Here is a 24,074-nt window from a genome sequence, read left to right as displayed (position 1 = left end):
TAATCCAGAAACGTTGGGGGGTGAGCAGGGGGACATGTTAAAGCCAAGACTAGGACGCTCTCTTGATCTCCTGATATCTTATTGTTGCAGCTCACTGGGGTCTTGGATCACATTCTTGTCTCCTCTCATGGGCGCATTTGATCATGTGTACTGTCCGTGTCCTCATTCCAAGTCTGAGGTGACAGGGGCCAAGCACAGAAGCCTCTCTGTACCCCCGAACAGACCCTGAAAATGACAAATACATGCTGAACGTTAAAACAGCGAGTGTTTGAATCTAAATACAGAGAAAGTGGTTCTGTAATCAGACTGCCTGGGTCTGAGTCCTGCCCCATCTCTTACCAGCCATGTGGCCTGGGGCAAGTTGGTTAACCACACCAGGCCTCAGTGTTCTCATCTGTAAAGTGCAACTATAAATACCCATTTCTTCAGGTGGTTGTGAGGATCAAATGAAATCATCCCCATAAAGTGCTAGCACAGACGCAGTGCATGTTAGCCAGTTTTGACATTACTGTATCATCATGATCTACAGGCAGACTAGACTGATGCAGATGAAGGTCTGCTAGAGTGGAGGTTCCTCGTGTGGTACCCGGCCAGAGCTGGAGCCAGGGTTGGTGGGTGGCCAGGATGGAGCTGGGGGTGGAGAGCGGGGGAAGGGGGCCACTGGACGCCCTCAGTGGGTAAAAGGAGGGGAGGGAGGTTGTTTCCAGCACAAACTTCTGGTAACAGCGTGCTTGTGAGGTGTTTCCTAAAAAAACAAATTCAGATTCCTGATCAATCCCCGCAAACACATTTTCCCCACCGCAGGGAGCTTGAGAAACACTGAGAAATCCTTACTTTTCAAATCTCCTTCATCTAGATCCTTTGAGGACTTTAAAGTTCATCTAAACATTTTTTCAGAACTTACGTGATTTATTGAATAATAATTTTTCCTTATGACATTCTTGCTGATGTGTAAGCATATACCCTCATTGTGTCAGGGGCATTTCCAGGTGTGGGGTGGTGGTTTCTGGCTTGTCAGCTAGCCGCCCCCCTCACTCCGGCCTTAGGGTCTTTTGTTTCCCGGGAGTGCCGCGCCGCCCGCCCCTCTCGTCTCTTGAGCACGCTCAGTGACTCTTATTCAGAAGGAACCACCTCGCGGGTTACCCGAGTCGTCCTGTCTGCATCCCGCACAGTGTCTGGACACTGCTATGATGTCGTCTTCCTCCCTCTGTCCCACCAAAGCTTTCTACTGTCTTTCACTTCCAGTCCTGTTCAGCCTCCAAGTCTCCTCTGATTCTGTGTGTTCCATATTTTAATACGCTCGGCTTCTCTCAGAGCGACACTGCCGTCGTCTCCATGTGTCTTGCTATTTTCACTTAGACTTCAGGTGAAGTTGAAGCAAGCACACTGAGCAGCGACAGCAATGGCTTAGAGGAATCAGGGAAGTGAAGGGTGTTGGGCTTTGTCTAGTTTCTCTTCGGGGGTTAGTTAATGAACTGAGCTGGTTGTTAAGCCAGCTGTCATTACCCCCAGGAATGTCATTTTGTGGGCAGGGAAGTTGCTGTCTAGAGCAACGCAGCATCGCGACAAGTCCTCCAGGATTCAGAACCTGTTTCCATCCGCAGTCCTGGCACACACTCAAAGAAATCTGCAAAAATGGAAACGGTCCATTCCGCTAGGGGAAATATGTTGATTACACTGCCTGCCTGGTCACCTTGGTCCACCCTTTCTCTCCCATGTGGAGTGTTTTTTCCTTATTTTTACAAAGAGTGAGATTTCCAATTCAGTGTTCTGAGAAGGTGTCTCAAATTTAAACTGCTGGTAGAAGTCTTATAATTATTTCAAGTGGAAAACACACTCGATACTCTCACTTGTCATATGTAAAACCACTTGAATACATTCTGCTCTCTGCATTATATCTGTAAGAATCTGAGTTTTCAAATGCATTTAGTGGTCAACCTTAGTTTTGTTTTCAGGCCAATTGCTTAGAATCTGGTTTGTCTGGAGTATTATGTATCGAAAGCCTCCAGTTAAGAATCTTGTAGTGTCATAAGATCACCGAGCCGCTATGGGGAAGCTTCGTATTAGAACATCTAAATTCATCTCAGCTCAAGTGCCTTTTTTATGAGGCATTCTTAATTTCTTGAAGTAATCAGTTATCCCTGGGCTCTCCCTTCAGTAATCTGATGCATTCTGCCGAAGTACATAAAGACCAGTAATTTTAGTAAAATTCCTCCCAGCAATGGTATTTAAAACCCACCCTAATGAGACATTTATTCTTGAAGCATTTCCTTATCCATCACCTGCTTACTTCACAGAGTAGATTGCAAAGTATGTTTCATCTGGAATTCCCAGGCAGCTCGGAAAAGCTGGCAATGCAGCTGCTGCTGTTTTTACACGGTGTGTTCTGCACCCGGGTGCTGCCGCGTTCAGCTGCTCACACACACTTAAGTGAGGCAAGGGAAATTCTTCCCACTTAAATTGAGGGAAACTAGTGGAAGTAGTCTCCTCTCTCCCAGAGAGAAGGCTGAAGCTGTAAACTTATCACTGAATGTCTCCTAGGTTTGCCCATTTCAGAAAGTTCTGACACATCCTCAGTCGTTTGCACCCACTTGGCCCCAACTGAAGAAGTGGACCCAGTGCCCTGCTATCAGCAGGCATCAGTTTTACAGCCGCTCTCCTTTCGTTTCCCACCACACCTAGTGGTTTCCTCTGCCTTCCCGAAGCTCCCTCTGCGTCTAGTTTCCCAAGTGTTGCTGGAAACAGATTGAATAGTATTGAATTAAGCTCTTGCTTCTCTTTGCTAAGCTGCACTTTCCAGCTCATCGAGTGCAGCCCATTTTCCTTCTGCTCTTTACATTTCAGGGGTCCTAACGATGCCTCCGTTTCCTTTTTGCTGGTGTCAGTGTTTCTTAGAAAAACTATGACAGTGACTTGTTTGTGTCTATACAGTATATGGCTTTTCAAAATCAGAGAACTTAAGAAATTTCCTTAATCAGTAAGGCATGATTTTAAAAGGGACAGGATTTTAAACGATCTCATTCGCCGGATGGAGAAACTCAGGCATTGACAAGAATCACGTCTAATCAGAGCCTCATTACAAACTTTCTTAACCAGGAACTATCAATTTAATAATGATTTTCACATCCATTTGCTTACATTTATGCATCTTACATCAACGTAATATTCTTGAAAGCACCAAGAGTATTTGCCTGCGTGTTGGCAGTAGAGAAACTGTGGCAGAGGAAGCAAATTCTCCAGGTGGCAAGCAGATCGGCTGAGATGCCCTGGTTCTTCCTCTGGCCCTACACTTGCATATGACACTGTGACTTAAGTTGACTTTTATTACAGGGTCGTATATATTAGGGACCAAATGTAGAAACTGGCCTGTGTTTTGTGAAGGTTATCAATTACCAATGAATTTAGCTATGAAGTATTTTTAATAAAAAACAGCTTCAACTTGCTTTAAATTTTTAAAAATTTGAATAATATTTCAGTGAATCTCTTACTAACTTATCTTTGAACGAGTTAATAAATCAAGCTTTAACTTATGATGGAGAATACGTTCGTTCGCTGGTTTGTATATTTGCAAGTGAATGCCTTACATATGTACTCGTTGTCGAGAGTAAAGAAGTACTTTTGTGAGCGTTGACTAAGGTTAGCCATTGACCTTTTATTTTTCATTGAAATGGAATGTGGGCATTTGTTTTGTTTCTTAAGGTTTCATATCTCATCCTGGCAGGGAAGTGGTGTATGACCAATACCTCTGTGAAACTGTGATCCATGTGCCCATTTCCAGCTGGAGCCTCCAAAGCTTGGTTCCCTAGGAAAGAGGTGAAATACTACCCCACGGCCCAGAGCGCTTGGCCACTCACGCTGACCACACAGCCCAATGCTTTCGTCCACAAAGAGCAGTCATTTTCCTAAAATAATCATATAATGTACACACTATTTGATCACTAAGATGCTGGTATTGTAGTAAGCTAAACTCTAAGCCAAGGCAGCAGCGTAAATCTTACCTGGCTGTCCCAGACCTGACCTCAGGTAGGGCCTCATATAGCATTACCTTTAAGGAACCCCGAGTGAAATTTCAGGATGGCGTGTTCACACGCGCTCGACAGAGCTGCCAACCCAGGTGAAGCAGCAGGAGAAGGCAGCAGCCCTTGCATGGAGAATGAGTCAGGACTAGAGGCTGCACGACCATGAACCTGGTGTTCCAGGTAGGACAAGAGCGGATTCTCCGTCGGTGATTAGATGGGACAGGAAGAGAGAGGACAAGACAGGGGGGTCCGGAACGGTGCCGCGGCCCTCCTCTCCCCTCTCTCTGCCCCGTTGAGCTCAATCTCCACCGGGCACTGAGGACCCTCGGGCCTCAGAGGACCCGGTCAGTCCAGCCTGTGCCTCCTCAGAGACCGGCTTCTCTGAGGGGCCCCAGGTGGCTGAGTCAGAAAGATCTGGTCAGAAGGGGACTGGCCCAAGGTTAAAGTCCAGACTCCTGCCTCCAGGCCAGGCTCTCACTGTGGACCTGTCCCTTCTCTCCAGCTCAGATTCCACATCAGACAAAGTAGGTGTAATCAAAGGAACCCACACGGAGTCACTGTGAGAATTCAGGTGAAGTGCTGTGGAAATGTAAGGTGGATTCCTCCATGGTTCTGTGGTCACAGAGCATCAGTGAAGTGCTCAAATGTAAGCTGGAGGGAGCAGTGTCTCCGCAGCAGCCCCTGCCGCGGGTAAGACAGCGCGGAGGGTTAGGAAAAGCTACGGGTTGGACTGGAACATGCCTCTCAGTCTGCTGGTTCTGGTCTGCTTCGGGGGCCACCTAGAATAAGTCGAATCCCCTTTCCCTAAGAAAGCCCACCCTGGGGTGACAGCGTCTAGTGGTGGCAGGTGGCACTGACTGGGTGGTGGAGAACGCCCGGGAGACAGGGCTGTACCCTGGAAGGGCCCTACCCAGAGGCAGTCCTCACCGGAATTTGGGCCTCCGCATCCCTTGGAAACTGACTCAGATAAACCAAATTCACAAAAGACTGGGGCACCCAAAATGGCTGGAAGTTTGTTTGAAAACAAGGACAGGTACTTGACGTTTGCTTTCTCTTCCTGTTGGCAAGTTTAGAGGAAGCAAGTCACATGTGGTTGAGTGGGTGAGGAATCAGGAGAAGGATTGGTTAGATAATCTCAGGGACGCTTGTCACCCAGGCGTGCAGCCCTGGGGCACCCCCTCCGCCCTGAGACTGGACGGGCACTGGACGGGCATCTCCTCCAGGGCCCCTCCTTCCTGCCATCTCACTTCACAGCAGGCCAGCTCCCTTCACGCGGACACATTCTTTCCTTAGTTTCTACCTCAGTCAGGTGACGGCCTGGTCTGTTTTGTATTGATCTTTATAACTTAACCTGCAAAGGACAGTGTAATCTCCGAAGCGCTAGCAGGGAGCGGGAAAGAGGACCGCAGCTTCCCCGGCACCATGTACGTCGTTCAGCTGGAGTTTGATTAGACACAGACCCGAGACAGCTCATATATGCTATCATCTTGTTTGTAACTCCTCTCTTTTTGTGTATTTGAAAACTTTTTATTTTGAGATAATTATAGATTGACATAACGATAGAGAAGAATCTTGTGTACCCTTTACCCAATTCCACCCACCGGTAGCATCTTGCAAAGCTACAGCATAACAACCAGGGTGTTAACACTGATGCATTCGAGAGCCAGAAGGTTTCCATTACCACAGGGTCCCGTTACAGCCACAACTCCCATTGCCTCCTTAAAATCTGGCAACCACTAACCTGTTCTCCATTTCCATAGTTTTAGCGTTTCAAGAACGTTGTATAAGTGGAATGATATAGTATGTAACCACTGAGATTGGCTTTTTTTCACACAGCGTATTTCACTGGAGATTCATCCAGGCCCCTGTGTGTCAATAGTTCATGGTGTGGGGCTTCCCTGGTGGCACAGCGGTTAAGAATCCGCCTGCCAGTGCAGGGGACATGGGTTCGAGCCCTGGTCCGGGAAGATCCCACATGCCGCGGGGCAACTAAGCCCATGCGCCACAACTACTGAGCCTGCGCTCAGAGCCCGCGAGCCACAACTGCTGAGCCCGTGTGCCACAACTACTGAAGCCCGAGCACCTAGAGCCCGTGTTCCTCAACAAGAGGAGCCACCGCAACGAGAAGCCCACGCACCACAGGGAGGAGTAGCCCCCGCTCGCCACAACTAGAGAAAGCCTGAGCGCAGCAGCAAAGACCCAACGCAGCTAAAAATAAATAAATTAAAAAAAAATAGTTCGTGGTGTGGCTGGACCACAGTTTGTTTAACATTCTCCTGTGGAAGGACATCTGTCGTTCCCAGTTTTTGGTTATTACAAATAAAGCTGCTATGAACATTCATGTACAGGTTTTTGTGTGACAGTAAGTTTCCACTTCTCTGGGATAAATGCCTAAGAGCATAATTGTTGGGTCACATGTAGCTCCATGTCTAGCTTTTTGAGAAGCTGCCGTGCTGTTTGCCGGAGCGGCCGCTCCAGTTCTGTGTTCCCACCAGCAGCGTATGTGTGATGTGCTTTCTCTGCATCCTCACCAGCATTTGATGTTATCACTGTTTTTAACTTAGCCATTCTGATAGGTGTGGAGTGACTCACTGCGGTTTTAATTTGCATTTTCCTAATGGGTAGTGATGTTGAACATTTTAATGTGTCATCCGCGTGTCCTCGTTAGTGAAATGTCTCTTCATATTTTTGCCCGTTTTCTAACTGGATTGTTTGGGGGTTTTACTGTTGAGTTTTGAGTATTCTTTCTATATTTTATATATTTAGATACTAGTCCTTTGTCAGGTATGTGGTTTCCGAATGTTTTCTGCCAGTCTATAGCTTTTCTTTTTGTCCTCTTAACAGGGTCTTTCACACAGCAAAGTTTTAAAATTTTCAATAAAAATCCAATTTATCAAATTTTCCTTTTTATGGACTATACTCCTGGTATCAAGTGTAAGAACGCTTTGCCTTGCCATGGGTCCTGAAGATTTTCTCCTATTCTAACAATTTGATAGCTTTTCATTTAAGTCCATGGTCCATTCTGAGTTAATTTTTATATAAGGTGTGAGAATTAAAGTAAGGTTCTTTTTTTTTTTTTCCCATGCATGTCCAGTTGCTCGAGCACCACTTGTTTTTGTTTGTTTGTTTGTTTTAATAACAATGCTTGGCATTTATTAGTCATTTACAGTGTATCTGGCACTTTTCTAATGTACAGTTTTCAGAAGTGTCCTGTGAGTTAGATTCTATTATTACCATGATTTTACAGGTAAGGAAACTGAAAGGTAGATGGAATAAACCGTACAAAGCCCAATGGCAGATGACCATCAGAGCCCATGTTTCTAGCCTATGTGCTCTACTATCTCCCGTATAGAATATTTTCCCTTCTCTAGTATTAAGATATTTTATGATAATTTTAGATTTTAAAAGTTTCCCCAGTGATAATTTACTTTTTCACACCAAGAGATCTGTTCCAGTTTGCAGCAATCTAGTCAATAATTCCACATTTTCATTATTGAATCTCGGGGCAGCACCACTTGTTGAAAAGACTGTCCTTCCTCTGTTGAAATGCTTTTTGCACCTTTGTCAAAAATCAGTTGGGCGTATTTGTGTAGGTCTGTTTGAGGTTCTCTGTTTTGTCCAGTTGATCTATATCTCTCTCCCTCTGCCAATACCACATAGTCTTGATTCTGGTAGCTATATAATGTCAACTGGGAAAAAAGTGCACAACCTAGAAGTTGAGAGTTATGTTTTATTCAGGGGCTTTACTGAGGACTGTAGCCTGGGAGACAGCCTCTCAGACAGCTCTGAGGGACTGTTCCAAAGAGGTAAGGGAGGCACTGGATATAATAGGAGCTTTTGCTGGGGAGGAGAATGTAGTTGAACATCAAAAGATTACTACTAATCACAAAAAAACACAAAAAAACGGACATCTCAAGTTAATGATTTTAGTGCTTTTCAGTGTATGGGAAGATGCAAGAGCCTGGGCTCATTGAAATTACCGTTTTGATATTCATCTTAACTATCTAGGGCCAGTACCTTGTTTTTTTCCATCCTGAGTTCCCCTCAGGGTGCACCAGCAGGGGTGGCTGCAGTGGCTGATGACTTTATGGCCACAGCATCCTTTGTTTGCTGAAATGGCAGACGACAGTCTTTGCCTACAATAAGAAGTCTTGAAATCAGGTGGACTGATTCCTCCCACTTTATTCTTCTTTTTCAAAATTGTCTTAGCTATTCTAGTTCCTTTGCCCCTTCCATACAAATTTTAGAGTACTCCTGTACCCATCTACAGAAAAATCTTGCTGGGATTTTTATAGAAATTACATTAAACTTGTAAATCAACTTGGGGAGAATTGACATTTTAACTATGTTGAGTTTCTAATTCATGAACAAGTTAATGTCTTTCCATTTATTTAGGCCTCCTTTGATTTCTTTCTTTAGCGTTTTGTAGTTCTCAGCATACAAGTCCTATACATGTTTTGTTAGATTTACACCTAAGTATTTCTTATTTTATTTTTTTGTGTGTGTATAAGCAATTGTAAATTATATTGTATTTTTAATCAGAGTCTTAATTTAAGACTAGTATGTAGAAATTGATTTCTGTATGTTTATCTTATATCCTGTGACCTTGCTGAACCCACTTATTAGTTCTTTGAGTTTGGGGAGGTCAATTCCTTAGGATTTTCTACATAGACAATCATGTCATCTGCAAATAAAGACAATTCTATTTCTTCCTTTCTGATCTGTACGCTTCCTATTTCCTTTTTTGCCTTCTTGCTCTGTCTAGAACTTATAACACTAAGAATGGTGAGAGTAGAAATCCTTCCCTTGTTCCCAGTCTTAGGGGGAAGGCATCCAGTCTTTCACCATTAAGTATAATGCTAAATACAGGTTTTCTATAGATGTTCTTTATCAAGTACCCCCCATTCCTATTCTTCTGAGTTTTGGGTCATGAATGGATATTGAATTTTGCCATGCTTTTTCTTCATCCATTAATATAATCATGTGATTTTTTTTTCTTCATAAGCCTGTTAATCTTGTGGATTACAATGATTAAATTTTAAATACTGAACCAGACTTGCATCACTAGAACAAACCCCACTTGGTCATTGTATATAATTTTTTTTAGCATATTGATCTATTGGTCTATTCTATTTGCCTATATTTTGTTAAGGATTTTTTTTCATTTTCCTTTAACTCGGTTGTTAAGGACTTTTGCATCTTTATTTATGATGGATATTTGTCTGTACTCTTTTTATAAAAGTACTGTCATTGTCTGGTTTCGGTACCAGGGTAATACCAGCTTCATAAAATGAATTAGGAATTATTTCTTCCTCTTCCGTTTTTGGAGAACATTGTGTAGAATTGGTGTTAACTTTTTAAAAAGTTTGGTAGAATTCTCCAGTGAAACCATGTGGGCCTGGAGAAGTCTTTGGGGGAATTTTTAAATTAGGAATTCAATTTTCTTAATAATTATAGGATTATTCAAGTCATCTGAGAGGCTTTGTGTTTTTTATCTAAGTTGTCAACTTTATGTACGGTTGCTCATAGTAATCCCTATTATCCTTTTTTTTTTTCATTTTTTAAAAATCTTTTATTTATATAAGTGTGAACTCTACCTCTGTGGATTTCTACCTGATAATCCATTAATATCCACGTTTATTTTCATGCTCACATTGTCCCCATTTGGCCAGTGGAAGTCCCACCAAGTTACCTCTCGTGCATTATATAATTTAATTGTACATTATTTGTTACAAAAAAATTGAACTAATATATCTTTTCAAACAGTGAAAAAGAACAAAAAGTGACAAGGGCCTAAGAGAAGACAGTGGCAAGTAGAAAAGAAATTTAGAAGTATATAGGTGGCGAAAGTGTGATGATTAACTTGGTATGGGCCTATTATCCTTTTGATGTCTGCAGATCTGTAGTGATAGCTCCTGTTTCATTCCTGATATCAGTAATTTGTGTCTTCTCTTTCTTTGTCAGTCTTGCTACAGGTTTGACAATTTCATTAATCTTTTCAAAGAATCAGCTTTTAGTTTTACCAGTTTTCTCTGTTGTTTTCCTTTTCATCGATATCTGCTCTTCTCTTTCTTATTGCCTTCCTTTTGTTTGCTTTATGTTTACTTTCTATGTTCTTGAGACTTCCTGTTTTTTTAATTTGTTTCAAGAATGTTTGTGATAGCTCATTGAAGCCATTTTATGATGGTCGCTTTAAAACTTTTTCAGACAATTCTAGCATCTCTGTATCTTGATGTTGGCATCTCTTGATTGTCTCTTAATTCAGTTTGAGAGCACGCTGATGCCTGGTATGATGAATGATTTTTTATTTAAACCCAGATATTTTGGATACTATGTTATGAAACTTTTGTCTTACTTTAAACCTTCTCTTTTACCCCTGCTGTGGCAGAGGAGCAGGGGCTTCTCCTCATTCCTGTTAGGTGTGGGTAGATGTCCAGGTTCTGCAGTTGGCCTCTGTTGACACCCCGGGAAGCGGGGGAGGAGACTCCTTGTTACTGCAGGACAGGGGTGAGAGTTCTCCATCCCTGCTAGGCCGCCACTAACACCTCCCTGACTGGAAGAGGTGGTAGGAATGCCTTGTTACTGGCCCCCACGTGGCCTCCCCGACACCGCAGGAACGTGGTGAAACGTGGCAGTGGGGAACGTCTTGAGTCTCCACCAGGCCTCCTCTGACACCATCCCTGGTTACGGGGCAGGGACATCTCATTACTGCAGAGTGGGGGTGGAAGTCCAGGCTCTCCACCTGGTCTCTACTCTCCCCTCCGGGTAGGGGGGCTTCATTACCACCCAGCAAGGACAAAACTCCCCCTCCCTACTTGTCCCTCTCTGATATCACCCTGGTGGGGGTTACTGGGGTGCCTCGTCACAGCCTGGTAAGGGCAGAAGTCTCAGCGCCCTGACGCCCTTGCTGGTGTGGTTGTGGGTGGGATGACAGTGTTTGCTCCGGTGTTTGGTTAGTGTCTAAAAGTTCCATCGTGCTGGGCTTCCTGTTTCCTGGTTCTTTGGCTAGGCGGAGTAGGCTTTGGGGGACTTTTTTTGTCTTCACCATGCTCGTTTCCGGATTGCTGGCTTCTTCAGCGCCAAGTCGGGAATCTCTAAGGCAAAAAAGTAAACCCAGGGGACTCACCACCTTTTATTCCTTGTGTTTCAGGATACCCAGCCAGTCTGCCCCCTCCTCTCCACCTCTCAGGGTCTCATATTTATTTTGTACGTAATGTCCAGTGTTTTGGGTTGTACTTAGTGGGAGGAACAGGGAAAAATATGTCCACTCCATCTTCCCAGAAGCAAAACAGTTTTTCTCTTTTTGCTGAGTCTTCTTATTGACCGTAAACTGCGGAAGAAGAGCAAGCCTACAATACACAGTTTTGTATCCTCTGTTAGGCCTGCGCACGTGGAGGTGCTTAGTAGTTATTTGTAGACTGGCTGATTTGGCTGTTCACATGGCACCTTGACCTCACAGAGAAAAACATTCTGAGAACTGTAACTAGGAGAGACCCTTCAACAGCACCTTGGGTGAACCTCTTCCCACCTGTGGCCGTGGAAGTGTTCATTAGGTGCCCAGCTTCCTAAAGAGGTGGGTTGGCATTTTCCCTTTCATCTTCACGGAGGTTGTGAGCAGAGGGCAGACGGCCCCGGAGAACCTTTGAAATGCAAACCCATGAGCCGCTGCTGTTGGGCTAAGGTCTTCCCATTTCATGAGGTGCCTCCTTGGGGAGCCGCCCTCTGGGAACTTGCAGCAAGGGAGGGGTCCAGAGCACTCACCCCGTGTCTCCTTTGAAACAGGAGGACCATGACACTATGGAAGCCGATCTGGACAAAGATGAACTGATCCAGCCCCAGCTTGGAGAGCTCTCAGGCGAGAAGCTGCTGACCACGGAGTACTTGGGAGTAAGTACCGTGTGAAGGGGGCGGGGGCCCCAAAATAGAAAGGAGAGATGGACCATTGATGGACTTAGCATTTGCAGTAACACATGAGGGTTTGGTTTGGTCTGTTATGATACTACGTTTATTAGAAGATATGTGTCAGCCAGCTTGCTTCCAGCGGCCCTGAAGTGCACAGCGGCCCTAGTTACTATCCTAAACAGACCCGCTGCTGGACAGAAGGCAGTTAGAGTATAACTAAAAGGCACACTCCAGGGCCTTCGTAACATCCGAGGGTAAGCCCGTCCTTAGTAGTAATCGTCTGCCCGTCCAGCGTCTTGGTTTTCTCATGCCTCATCCGTGAGAAGGGAAGACTGCTGCAGCTTTGTCAATCGTCAGCACACAGGTGATGGCCGAAGCCATCCGAGCAGGTGAGGTCGCCCAGTGAAGGAGGCGGAGGGTGGAGAGGGAGGGAGGGCCAAGGGCAGGGGCCGAGCCAGATGTCAGGTGCAGGAGAAGGAAGACGGGCCCCTGAGAAGGACAGAAAGTGAACAGTCAGAGAGGCTTGAGGAGGGGTGATTCCGGGTGGGCTGAGTGGTCAGTCAAAGCACCAAGAGGCCTGTGGAGTCACACGTCTGTGAGGGGCCATAATCTGAACTCCCCGCCGACTCCGATGCTCCCGGAACGCCTTGCTACCACCCACCAACTAGATAGGGAAGGGTGTGAGTCAGGGGAGCTGCCCACTGGCTGGGAGAGGACCGCGGCGTCGAGGGCCCAGGTGTCTCGTGGAGCCTTGATCAGAGAACACACGGGTGAGCAGGTGGGATGCCGCAGGGTAAGGGGTCTGAAGGGAGCAGCAACGGCACAGGATGAGGCCAGTTCAGACTGAAGCCCCGTGACAGATGGCTGGCACGTAGGAGTGAAGGCCGGTGGTATTAAAAGGAGCTCCTGGAATTCTGAAGCTGGTGGTTGACTGGGTCGGTTACATGGACCCTGAAATCTCCTCAGATTGGGCAGGTCAGTGTTGGAGCTGGGATGCTGAACAGTTGAAGCGAGGACAGTGACTTGGGAAGGAAAAAGGTGGTGGGTGCAGGTGGCGTGAGCCTTTCCAGGGGCAGGTGGAAGCAGAAAACACCTGTCCATTCCCATTACTGCCCCGTCCAGGCCCTCATCACCTCACCCTGGGCACTGGTCTCCCTGGTCACCTGGGCCTGGTCTTCCTCATTGTTCAAGGAGTTTCCAGGGGCCCCAGGCTGGAGTCAGTATATGCTGGCAGAACTTGAGGTTGGAGGACAGCCAAGGGCCCAGGCATGGGGACATTGTCGGCGAGGGTTTTGGAGTTTACTCTGCGTGAGCTGGGAAGCTGTTGGAGGGTGCAGAGCAGGGCAGTGCTCGGTCTGACTTACGTTTTACTATATTAACTTCTATTTTCACTCTGGCTGCTTTGTGGAGAATAGACCACATGGGGCAAGAGTTAAAGAAAGGGGGTGATTTAGGAGGCTGGGTGACCACCGGCCCCCAGTCATGGACAAGTGCCTATAGCCCGCCACTGTCCCTAGAAACAGCTCAGGGATCAAAGGAACCTAACTGACTGCGGAGGCTCCATTACGTTAAGTCAAGTGAGGAGGTAGGTGCTTGAGAAGGGACGGAAGTGAGGCCATCTGGGTTCCAAACTGCTGATGGAAGTCTTGAGCCCTGACTAGGCCTTTGCTTCCCTTTGGAAGAACACTGGCTTTGTCAGGGAAGGCCTGAGCTCCATTTGACAGGACGTGCATTTTTTTTTTCAATTTATTTATTTTTTATTTTATTTATTTTTGTCTGTGTTGGGTCTCCGTTGCTGCGCAAGGGCTTTCTCTAGTTGTGGCGAGCGGGGGCGACTCTTCGTTGTGGTGCGCGGGCTTCTCACCACGGTGGCTTCTCTTGTTGCGGAGCATGGGCTCTAGGCATGCAGGCTTCAGTAGTCGTGGCACATGGGCTCAGTAGTTGTGGCTCATGGGCTCTAGAGCGTAGGCTCAGTAGTTGTGGCGCACGGACTTAGTTGCTCCGCGGCGTGTGGGATCTTCCTGGACCAGGGCTCGAACCCGTGTCCCCTGCACTGGCAGGTGGATTCTTAACCACTGCGCCACCAGCGAAGCCCTGGACGTGCATTTTTAAAAGCAAGATTCTCATGCTTCATGGGCAGGTGGTGAGGAAAACAGAAGGCAAGTTGGTGGGGCTTCTCTGGAGGATGGTGGCGAAGCTGTCGAGAACTCAGCCCTGAGATGCTGGGACTTCCCCACAGACACCACTGCACAAGCACGCGAGGGTCAGCAAGGATGTTCAGACAGAAACCCCAGTACAGCCCCTCCGCTAAATAGCTTTTAGCACCTCTGCACAGTGGAATGCCGCGGGTGAGATCTTATGTTGATGTGGTGAAGATTTTTAACAGCAACAACGAAAACAAGACACCGAACATGCTGGAACTACCAGTTTAATCTTGCAGTTTGGTGAGGCACAAAGTGACAGAGCTTTCAAATCAACCAATAATCCAGCTTAATGGCATCCAGAAATGGTGTCATTTTACCATAGCCTGCAGTTCTAAATCTCCTTAATGCATAGGTACTGTTCTTTTACCAGAAGGAAATAGTTAGAAAAGTTCTACACATGCTTGTTTATCTCATTGGTGTCAGTTACTTGTCGGTGGCAATGTGAGTGGTAAGAATGAAGTACAGAAAGAATTCGTTATAGGGACGTGAAGACCGAGGTTATTAGCTTCCTAGGGCCGCAGTAACAAATGACCATAAACTGGATGGCTTAAAACCACAGAAATGTATTCTCCCACCATTCTGGAGGCCAGCAGTCCACAGTCAAGTTATCAGCACAACCACACTCCCTCTGAAGGCTCTAGGGGAGAACCTTTCTTGGTCTTGCACCTTCTGGCGGCTCCAGACCCTCCTTGGCTTGTGGCTGTGGAACTCCAGACTCTGCCTCCTCTCCTCTTCTCTCTGTGTTCTCTTGTCTCTTATGACACTCTTCAGTGGATTTAGGATAATCTAGGATGATCTCTTCATGTTAGGAGCCCTAATGTAACTACATCTGCAAAGATGTGTCCAAATCAGGCCACGTTCACAGGTTCCCGGGGTTAGTACATGGACAGATCTGTTGGGGGCCACCATTCGACCCACTAGGCCAGGTCACCATAGGATCTCACGTGGAAACACTTTAAAGTTTTAGTAGAAAACTTACTGTTGAGCAGTAATCGCTGAGGTTATAGGAACACTGCCCGTTTTGCTGTCTTTGTTCGTTAGACTCCTCAGCCGCCCTCAGCCACCCAGTCTTGATTTGAAATGGACAGCCGGCCGGCGCTGTGAGCTCACCTCACCTGCCCACCTTTGGCTCTGGTGGTTCACGCGGGGTTGTGCACTCATACCTGCTAACTGCTTGTGTCAAACGAGGGAACCTGCCAGAGACAGAAGGCGTTGCATTTCACTAGGGAATGTGCACCCCAAAAGTCACAATTCACGCCTCCCATTCTGGTGTACTAGGTAGACTAGATTTTTCAAGATCAGTGGAAAGCTGTTGACTTTTAGAAACTTGTATTCAAAAATTTTTCATTGAACCTGTGCCATTTGCCTAACACACAACAGAATGCTGGCAAAGTTTCTCAAGCTGTTATCTTCCAGAAGTTTACAGAAGATGACACAGAGCAGATAAAAGTGTGCTGTTGATGAGGGATGGGGGGTCGGGGGTTGACGGGTATCGTCCTGTGATGTCAGAGCTGGCCGTCGAAGGTACGTTAAAATAGAGTCTAGGGGCTTCCCTGGTGGCGCAGTGGTTGGGAGTCCGCCTGCCGATGCAGGGGACACGGGTTTGTGCCCCGGTCCGGGAAGATGCCGCGGAGCGGCTGGGCCCGTGAGCCATGGCCGCTGAGCCTGCGCGTCCGGAGCCTGTGCTCCACAACGGGAGAGGCCGCAACAGTGAGAGGCCCACGTACAACAAAAAAAATAAAAATAAAAAAAAAGAGTGTAGGTCCCAGCCCAGACCTCCTTACCATAATCCCAGGAGTGGTAATTGTACACACCAGTGATTTTAAAACTATAATACTAGTTAGGGCGTGAGCGGGGAGGTGCAGTGAGGGCAGCCTGCCAAGGTGTCGAGGGGATGGAAGGGAGCCCTTCCCAGGATGCCTGGACCCATGGCTCCCCGCTTGCTGGGCATTGATGGCCACCCCGCGCCCTGCAAGGCCACACTCGCCGCCTGTCCTCACCCCCCCAAGTTCAAGCAGATAGCGCCTGCGCACTGCAGAGCCCGGGCCATGAAGAAGCTGGCGCCCACAGGGAACTCAGGGAAAGCTCGGGCAGAACAAGCCCCTTTTCCTGGGCTTGCCTGAGCGTGGTGGTGGCCACATCACATGTATCCGTTCATTCATAATTCTGGTGAAAACAGCACCCTTCTGTGTTTCTTCTTCAGGCCGTGATCAGCAGCAGATCAAGATTGATGACTTGCCAACTTCTCCTTGCTTGGTTATTTCTAAATCTTTCAGAATCATCCACATTATGCCGAATAATCGCTTAGTTCTTCCTAAAAAGAGTGCCCTGCTTTAAATATCTTCAGCACCCTGGGTAAAGGAGTGTAGATATTCATCATAGGATCTCAGTTGTCTTGTTTTTATTTTGAAGTTTAAACTTATCGTTCAGTTACCTTTAACCACAGTCATAGGCGCGCCTTAAATTAGCTGGGCTCACGTCCTGGGCCAAGTCCTGTGCTGATTGCCTCACACATCTGATTCCATTTATTTAATCTCCTCCCAACAAAGGATGGGGTAAATTCTGCTCGTGTTGCGTGTCAGAGATGAGGCAGCTGAGGCTGAGAGCGTTGAGGAGCATTCTCAGGTGTTATCTGAGCCTGTTTGCTCTTTACCACTAAGCTCTGCTGCCTTCCGGGACAACCGCTGATTTTCCAGTGAATTCTGTTCCGTATTTGAAAGTTTAGAGTCTCCAACTGTGTGAAATATTCAGAATTACTCTATGGTCCAATTTTTGAGCATAGACTCAGTTTGGAGGGGGAATGCCTGGTGTCAATGCTAATCTCTCCCTTCCCACACTTCCTTTTCTGCCAAGTTGGTTTGGAGATCTCCTAAAGGGCTGGTTAAAGCAGGGGTCCTGGCCCAGCCTCCGGACAGTCTGAGTGTGTGGACCTGGCCCCAGGAATCTGCATATTACACCCCTCAGTGGTTCTAAAGCCAGCATCTGGGCCATGGAAACATTGCCACGTGGGCAGACCTCAAGGTTAACGGGGCCTCAGCAGGGGAAGTGAGTGCATCTGGCCAGGGGGCAGGGCCAGCCCGCCGGAGACAGGGAAGAAGCTTGGGCGCCTGCAGCTGGCCCTGTTTTACTCGCAGTGAAAACCAAAACCGGAGAAGGAAGGGCCTCAGTTTCCAATTTTTCCTTTTTTTTCCCCAAATTTGTCTCCACTTTGGGGTTTTTTTCTAATCACTTTTCAACCAATTATTCCTGCTCTGCCTGACTCTGATGATTGAAAAGTCACTTGGAACTAACTAAAAAGTCCATATTCCTATGTGTGAAAACACAACCGAACAAGCAGGGGGAAGAATCCCCAACCCCCAAAGATTCCAAATCCTTTTCTTTTTCAGTTTGTTTCTGGGATTCTTTTTTCTGATTGCAAAAGAAATACATGCTTATTACTGAAAAGTCAAAAGTAAGCACAGCATAAACAACCACCATAATAATTCTGTCCACCCAGAGATAACCACTGTTCCCTCTATTTTCCTTTCATTTATCTCTGTATCTCATCTTTCCTTTGTCAGTTGGTTTTGAGCTCATCTGCAAGTAGCAGGGAATCCAGCCTTATCAGACCCCAGGCTCGTCTCCCGTCAGAAGGGAAGATCCAGGTTTTGTGGGCCCTCCAGTTTACAGGGTTTTGCAGGCCTTCTTTAAAACAACGGAATACAAAGTTTAGGTATAATAGTGAATACTTAGAATGAGACTAAGAAAAATAAATCACAGTCAAATTCAAATTTTAAGAACTGACAGATTGATAACCAAGAAGGACCTACTGTATAACACAGGGAACTATACTCAATATCTTGTAATAACATATACTGGAAAAGAATCTAAAAGAGAATAGACATATGTATAACTGAATCACTTTGCTGTACACCTGAAACTAACACAACATGGTAAATCAACTATAGTTCAATTTTTTTTTTTTTAAAGTAGGTAAAGGGAAAAAAAGAAAGAACCGACAGGTATCACAAACAGAAAAATAATGTTTTATTAACTAGCTGCTTGCCACGCGCTTCATGGTTTTCTTTCCGTATATTTTTTGTTTTATACTCTTTGATTGCCTCTACATATGTTGCAACGAGTTTGTAATATTTTCTACAGAGAAAGAAAAGAAAATTAGTCATTCCTGTAATGTATTTGATCAGCTTTGTTTCTTTCTTTTTTTTTTTTTTTTTTGGCGGGACGCGGGCCTCTCACTGTTGTGACCTCTCCCATTGCGGTGCACAGGCTCCGGACACGCAGCCTCAGCAGCCATGGCTCACGGGCCCAGCCGCTCCGTGGCATGTGGGATCTTCCCGCACCGGGGCATGAACCCACGTCCCCTGCATCGGCAGGCAGACTCTCAACCACTGCGCCACCAGGGAAGCCCCAGCTTTGTTTCTTATTACTGATAGATTTGAAAATTTTCTTTTGACTTCACATTTAGTTTTATGGTAATGCTGTGTAAATTTTTAGGATTGTTGTTAAATTTGAGAAAACCATCCTCAAACTTCTTTCATAAAGAAACTGGAAGATTTGGGGGCATTTCTAGCTTTCCTGTGCACTGACTCTTCATAAATTCTCTGATGGTGTGTGGAATTCTAGAAGCCACTTCCACACCAGGACAGCTAGCGATGTTTGGCTATGCACAGAAGTGACTGGGAATCATATTTCCCACTAAACTCAAATTAAAGGTCATCCGGATTCACTGTCCTTTTGGCTAAGTTCTAAATTGCCTTTGGCCATTCCAACACCATGAGGGGGAGTATGGCAAGGGAAGTGAGAGTAGAAAGAAACAGCAGTTTTAAGTGACTGCAACCGAAACATGCTACTTCTGCAAATTTTACAAAAACCATATGAGCACAATGCCAGGGCTCTTTCCGGGGCTGTGAAGCTTTGGTTTCATTAGCTCCATGGGCGCTCTGCCTGGTGCATTGGCCCTTCATTCACATGCTTGTTGCCTCTTGGTCATAAGACAATGGATGCAGCTCCTGGCACAAAACATGATAAAGTCAGGAGGAAGTCAAGCGTGCAGGCCAGCCAAATCCACCCCCTCTACAGTGCTTTTCCCAAAGCTACTTCTGGTGTCCCCCACTTACTTCTTTTTTTTTTTTTTTTATTGGAGTATAATTGCTTTACAATGGTGTGTTCGTTTCTGCTTTATAACAAAGTGACTCAGCTATACATATACGTATATCACCATATCTCCTCCCTCTTGCGTCTCCCTCCCAACCTCCCCCCCCACTTACTTCTTACTGGTCAGAACTGGGCCACATGGCCCCTAGCTGCAAGGGAGTCTGGAAAGGTGTTTTTAAGTAGACGCATTTCTGGGCCCACAAAATCAGAGGGCTGTTGGTCAAGAAAGAGGGAATGAGTATTAGGTGGCCAGCTAGCAGTGTCTCCTTCAGCTTCCAGGTTGTTTTCCGTGTGTATAGATGGACATATTGTGTGCCTGTATTTTCTTACAAAAATTCATACTGCTCTATAGCATGTCATAATTGCTTTAAGTGATTCACCAATACTCAAAAACTAGTAAATGGGAAATTTTTTACCTAAAGGGACATGTTGACCATCTTTTACTACAGAATAAATTACGTTCAGCTAAATCACATGCTGCATTTTTTTCTAATTGTGGTTAAACATGCTGTATTTTTTTAGTATCAGAACCTTTTTTCAAACAGCATCTCCATCCGTAACACAGATGGAAGCTGAGTTCCTTTGGTGAGTAGGGTGGTTGTCAGGAACCCTTTCTCTTCTCTCCCAACAACCCCTGAAGCGTTTCTGTGGAAATAGCACATTGTTGGTAGACACACTTTAAGACCTTTCCAGCCCAAAAGGGCTCCTTTGCAAACTGAGGTGCCCAGAGAGTGCCCTGGAGCCCTTGTGGGCCCCTCCGTGGCTCCCCACATGCACAGTGGCTTGTGAGGTGAACAGGAAACAAGCCCTCTGGAAAGAGCTGCTCTGAGACACCGAGCGCCTAACACAGTCGTTCTGGGCCCTCACACCAACCCTGTTCACCAGAGACCTTTCCTCAGGCCTTCTGACGACACACCGTATGGTTCTGCCCACAGGCCTGACCCAGTTTCCTCATCCACTGGAGAGGACAAATACCACCCGCCTTAGATTGTTTCTTAGGCCTGTGAAGTTTTAGGGAGATGGTGTGGCTGACGGGGTTTTCCAAAGGCTGAAACACTCTCAAATATGTGCTGTGTTCTCTCTCCTCTAGGAAGGAGTTGGGAGGGGTGAGCTGGGAGGGACAATGCAACAGGGAGGAGGCAGGGGGCATGGGGGGCTGGCAGCCCACACACTCACTGTCTCCCTCTCCAGTGCCTAAGACTGAGCCTTCCTATCCTAGCCCTCTGTGGAAGGACCCGGGTGTCTGACTGGCATAATGGAGGGGGAAAGAGAAGCCCCGGGTGGTCCTAAGGTACTGTTGAATATTGGCCTGAAGGAACCTGCTCTGGTGATGGGGGCGGACATGTGAATTTGACCCTAGGTACTAGACGGGGACAGCGGGACAGAAGGGAAGTCGGAGGAGAAGCAGACAGCAGTGTTGAGTGACGGCAGTTAAAATAGGCTTCTTTTGCAAATTTCACAAGAGATATTAAGAGAGATGAAGCTGCATATTAGTTCTTATTTGGGAAGCTTAATTACGTTCCTTTTCCTCCAAGAGGGTAGGGGCCTCCCCACCCCTCTCACCTGCCTTTCTCCCCTTCACACCCCCTTCCCTCTCCCCCCACCCGCTGACCAACCCCTCCAGCTGGTAGCTGTCCCCCACAGCACAGGTGAGGCCTAGTGATGCTCTCCCAGAGGCAGTGGGCCTTTTTTTTCTTCTTCCTACCTCAAATACTAGATAAACCCAAATAACTTTTAAGTAAAATCAGGAAATCAAAGATGTAATTCCAATTAAAAATTTTTCTTTAACTTTTTATTTGGAAATAATTCCAGATTCACGGGAAGTTGAAAAAGTAGTACAGAGAGGTCCCGTGCACCCTTCACCTGGCGTCCTCAGTGGTGGCTGTAGCATGTATTGAACCAGGAGGTTGATGTTGGTACAGTCCACAGACTTCATCCACATTTCATCAATTTTACAGTGATTTCTTTTTTAAACAGTTTTTCTTAATTATTAACATAATATAACCATATTACAGAGAACTCGGAAAATAGAGAGGAAAAAAATGATTCTTGGTTCACTGTCCTGTGTAGCCACTATAATCATTTTAGTGTTCATTTCCTTCCAGTCTTTTTGTGTACTTAGCATAATGAAAAGCATCATTTATGTACAGTATTATAACCTGACTTAACAATGTTTTAAATAAACATTTTTCTTCATAGCCTAGTCTTTATCATTGTACATGGCCATGTAATATTTCCAATGAATATACCATATTTTACTTAATTATTCCCCTATTACTAGACAGTTAGATGGTTCCAGTTTTACTGTGTAATGATTTTGTAACATACAGCTTTATTTAACATCTTCCACATTGTGGATTCTCTCTCTAGGGTTTAACACCCAAGGATATGAACAATTTAATGACTCTTGATATAAAATGCCAAATTACTTTCCAAAAGAGCTGTCTCAAATTTCCATGCCACTGACATTTTAAACTATTGTCAGAAGTGGATGGGGTCATTTCTTTAATTGTCACTCACTTAATAACTGGAGAATGATACACTTTTTGTAAAGTTGTAGTTTCTAGTTACTTATAAAGTTGATCATTTTTTCTTCTCTTTACTGGTGATACTTTTTATTTTGTGACTTGGCTGTTGGACTTCTTTGCCCAGTCATCTACTTAGTGTTTTACTTACTGATTTGTAAGAACTCTTTATCTAATGAAAATCTTAAGCTTTCATCTATTATACGTGCTGCAAATATTTCTTCCCAGTTCATTGTTTACCTGTTAATTTGGTTTATCATTAAATTACTGTGTATGTGGAAATGTTGATTTTTTATGAAACCAAAGCTGTCTGTCTTTCTTCCCTTCTTACTTTCAAAAGTCAGTCCTCTCCAGGGATGTGATAAGTTACCATATCCAGTTGTTTTCTTCTCCTTTTTCCGTGGTTTGATTTTGTTTTTTTAATTTATACTGCTGAATGGTATAATGTGAAAACCTAAGCAGATTTTCCCCGAACTTTTCTGTTCAGCTGAATGATCCGTGTCATGCTCCTTCCTCACTTATTTGCAAATCCTCTTATTACTATAGATTATTAAATGTAGTGAGTTAGAATGTCTAGGTCAGCTCTCAACTAGATGATTTCTACAGCTCTGTTTCCTTTTTGCTTCCACCAGATCATGACCAACACGGGGAAGGTGAGGCGGAAGGGGGCGGCCGGCGTGCAGTGGGGCGGCCCTGAGCCCCTGTGCCGGCCCATCACTCCCGGCGGCCACAGGACCGGGTACCCAGCGTAAGTCTGGGTCCTAAAGGAGGCGGGGATTTACTTTCTTAAGCTTTGTTTTGATCAACTGCAGTGTAAGATGTACGTATTTTTAAAATTCAAAATAAAATTTCATATCAAAAAGCATTTATCTCTTTATTATTTATCTTTTGGGGATTTTTTGGAAGGAAAGAGGTTGAGTCTCCCTCTTCCCCCCATGTCTCTCAGGGTCTCCAAGCCACTTACAGCCTTTATCCAGGAGAAGGCTGGTGTTGGCCAATGTGATTCTGAAGGAAAGGACCAAAAGGACTAGTGGGTCTACCCAGAAAGGACTCCTGTTCTTTTCTGCAGCCTCTCACCGTAGCACCAGGCCCTTTGTTGGGATGGAGTGTCACAGTTTAAGATGCCGTCAGCTTATTTCTACATGACTCTATAAAGCACCGATATGCATTTTTGGCTGCCAAGCCTTATTCATTCTTCATAGCCTTGCTCCTACCCTGTTTATATAAACAAAACTAGTCTGGTTATCCAGAGCCTCTGGTCTCCCTAGGGACCTGAGGACCTGATCCCTGGGGACTCTTGGGGAGCCCCAGGCCAGGCAGTCCAGCTTGGTCAGGGCGAAGTCTCTTCCGTGGTCTGGGTGGCCTCTTCTGTCTGGAGAGAACGCTGGAGAGAAACAGGTGCAAATAAGGGGATTATAGAGAGCAGGGGGAAAACCTACATTTATTCATACAACAGTGGCCATAAGATATTTCAAATGAATGTGACATACTTTACTTAGTTATCCCCTACAGCTGGGCGGTTTGCTTATTTCCAGGTTTGCTCTATAGTAATCTGTAATGAACAACTCGGCTCGGGGGATACAGCAACAAACAAAACCTCACTGCTGTGACTCCTGTCTCCCTTAGGGACCAAATCTAATCAAACGCTGGCCAACCAGGTCCTTCTTAATTGACACCCTCAACCTCAGCCCTCGAAGCCCCACGTTCCCCAGGACACTGTGTGCCCCCAGCCTGCATTCTGAGCGCGCTACATCTCTGTAGCAAAGCAGCGCACATGTATGCTTTTTTTTTTTTTTTTTCCTTTTGCTCCATGTCCTGCCCTGCCCGTTCATGACTTGCTACCTCTGCCGGGAAATGTTCCATCTTCGGGCCCCTGACAAACCCCAGCTCAGAGCTCAAGACCGGCTGAGTCTGTCTGTCTGCCTCTCTCTTACACACATGCACACACACACAGAGGCTTTTCTGCCCCGCACAGCAGTTAGGTGTCTGCTTGTCTTTGCTGCTGGAACTGACATTCAAGAACAGCCGTTTCATGGGGCGCAACCCTAGACAGAGGGGGGACAAGCCTGCCGTGCTGGCGCAGGTGGCTGCTAGCTCCTCGTTGAAGGGGAGTGAGTGCTGTGCTGCTCTGCGCACACTGCAGAACCTTCCTGGGGATCTGCCGTGAAGGCTGCCGGGAGATGCCACCCCACATCCTACTTACCTCCCTGTGCTGTGCTTGCCCAGGCCCCCTGTCTCTCGCAGGTGCCCACTGCATGTCTGCTGGGTGA

At 46.0% G+C, this 24,074-nt stretch overlaps 1 protein-coding gene across 6 annotated transcripts in view; it reads left to right on the top strand.

The window, feature by feature from the left end:
- The window catches only part of ARMC9 (armadillo repeat containing 9), a 138,498-nt gene that overhangs the window by 97,366 nt on the left and 17,058 nt on the right, over positions 1-24,074 (top strand). For all 6 annotated transcript variants that reach the window (XM_030875505.3, XM_060301740.2, XM_030875712.3 and 3 more), the window contains 2 exons: positions 11,802-11,906; positions 22,437-22,552. In XM_030875505.3, coding sequence (XP_030731365.2) covers positions 11,802-11,906; positions 22,437-22,552 — 221 coding nt within the window. The remainder of the gene's footprint in view (positions 1-11,801; positions 11,907-22,436; positions 22,553-24,074) is intronic.

Source organism: Globicephala melas, chromosome 7 (assembly GCF_963455315.2).
Source record: "Globicephala melas chromosome 7, mGloMel1.2, whole genome shotgun sequence".
NCBI lineage: Eukaryota > Metazoa > Chordata > Mammalia > Artiodactyla > Delphinidae > Globicephala > Globicephala melas.
The sequence above is the reverse complement of the archived record's forward strand: the minus strand, read 5'-3'. Positions and strand labels throughout refer to the sequence as shown.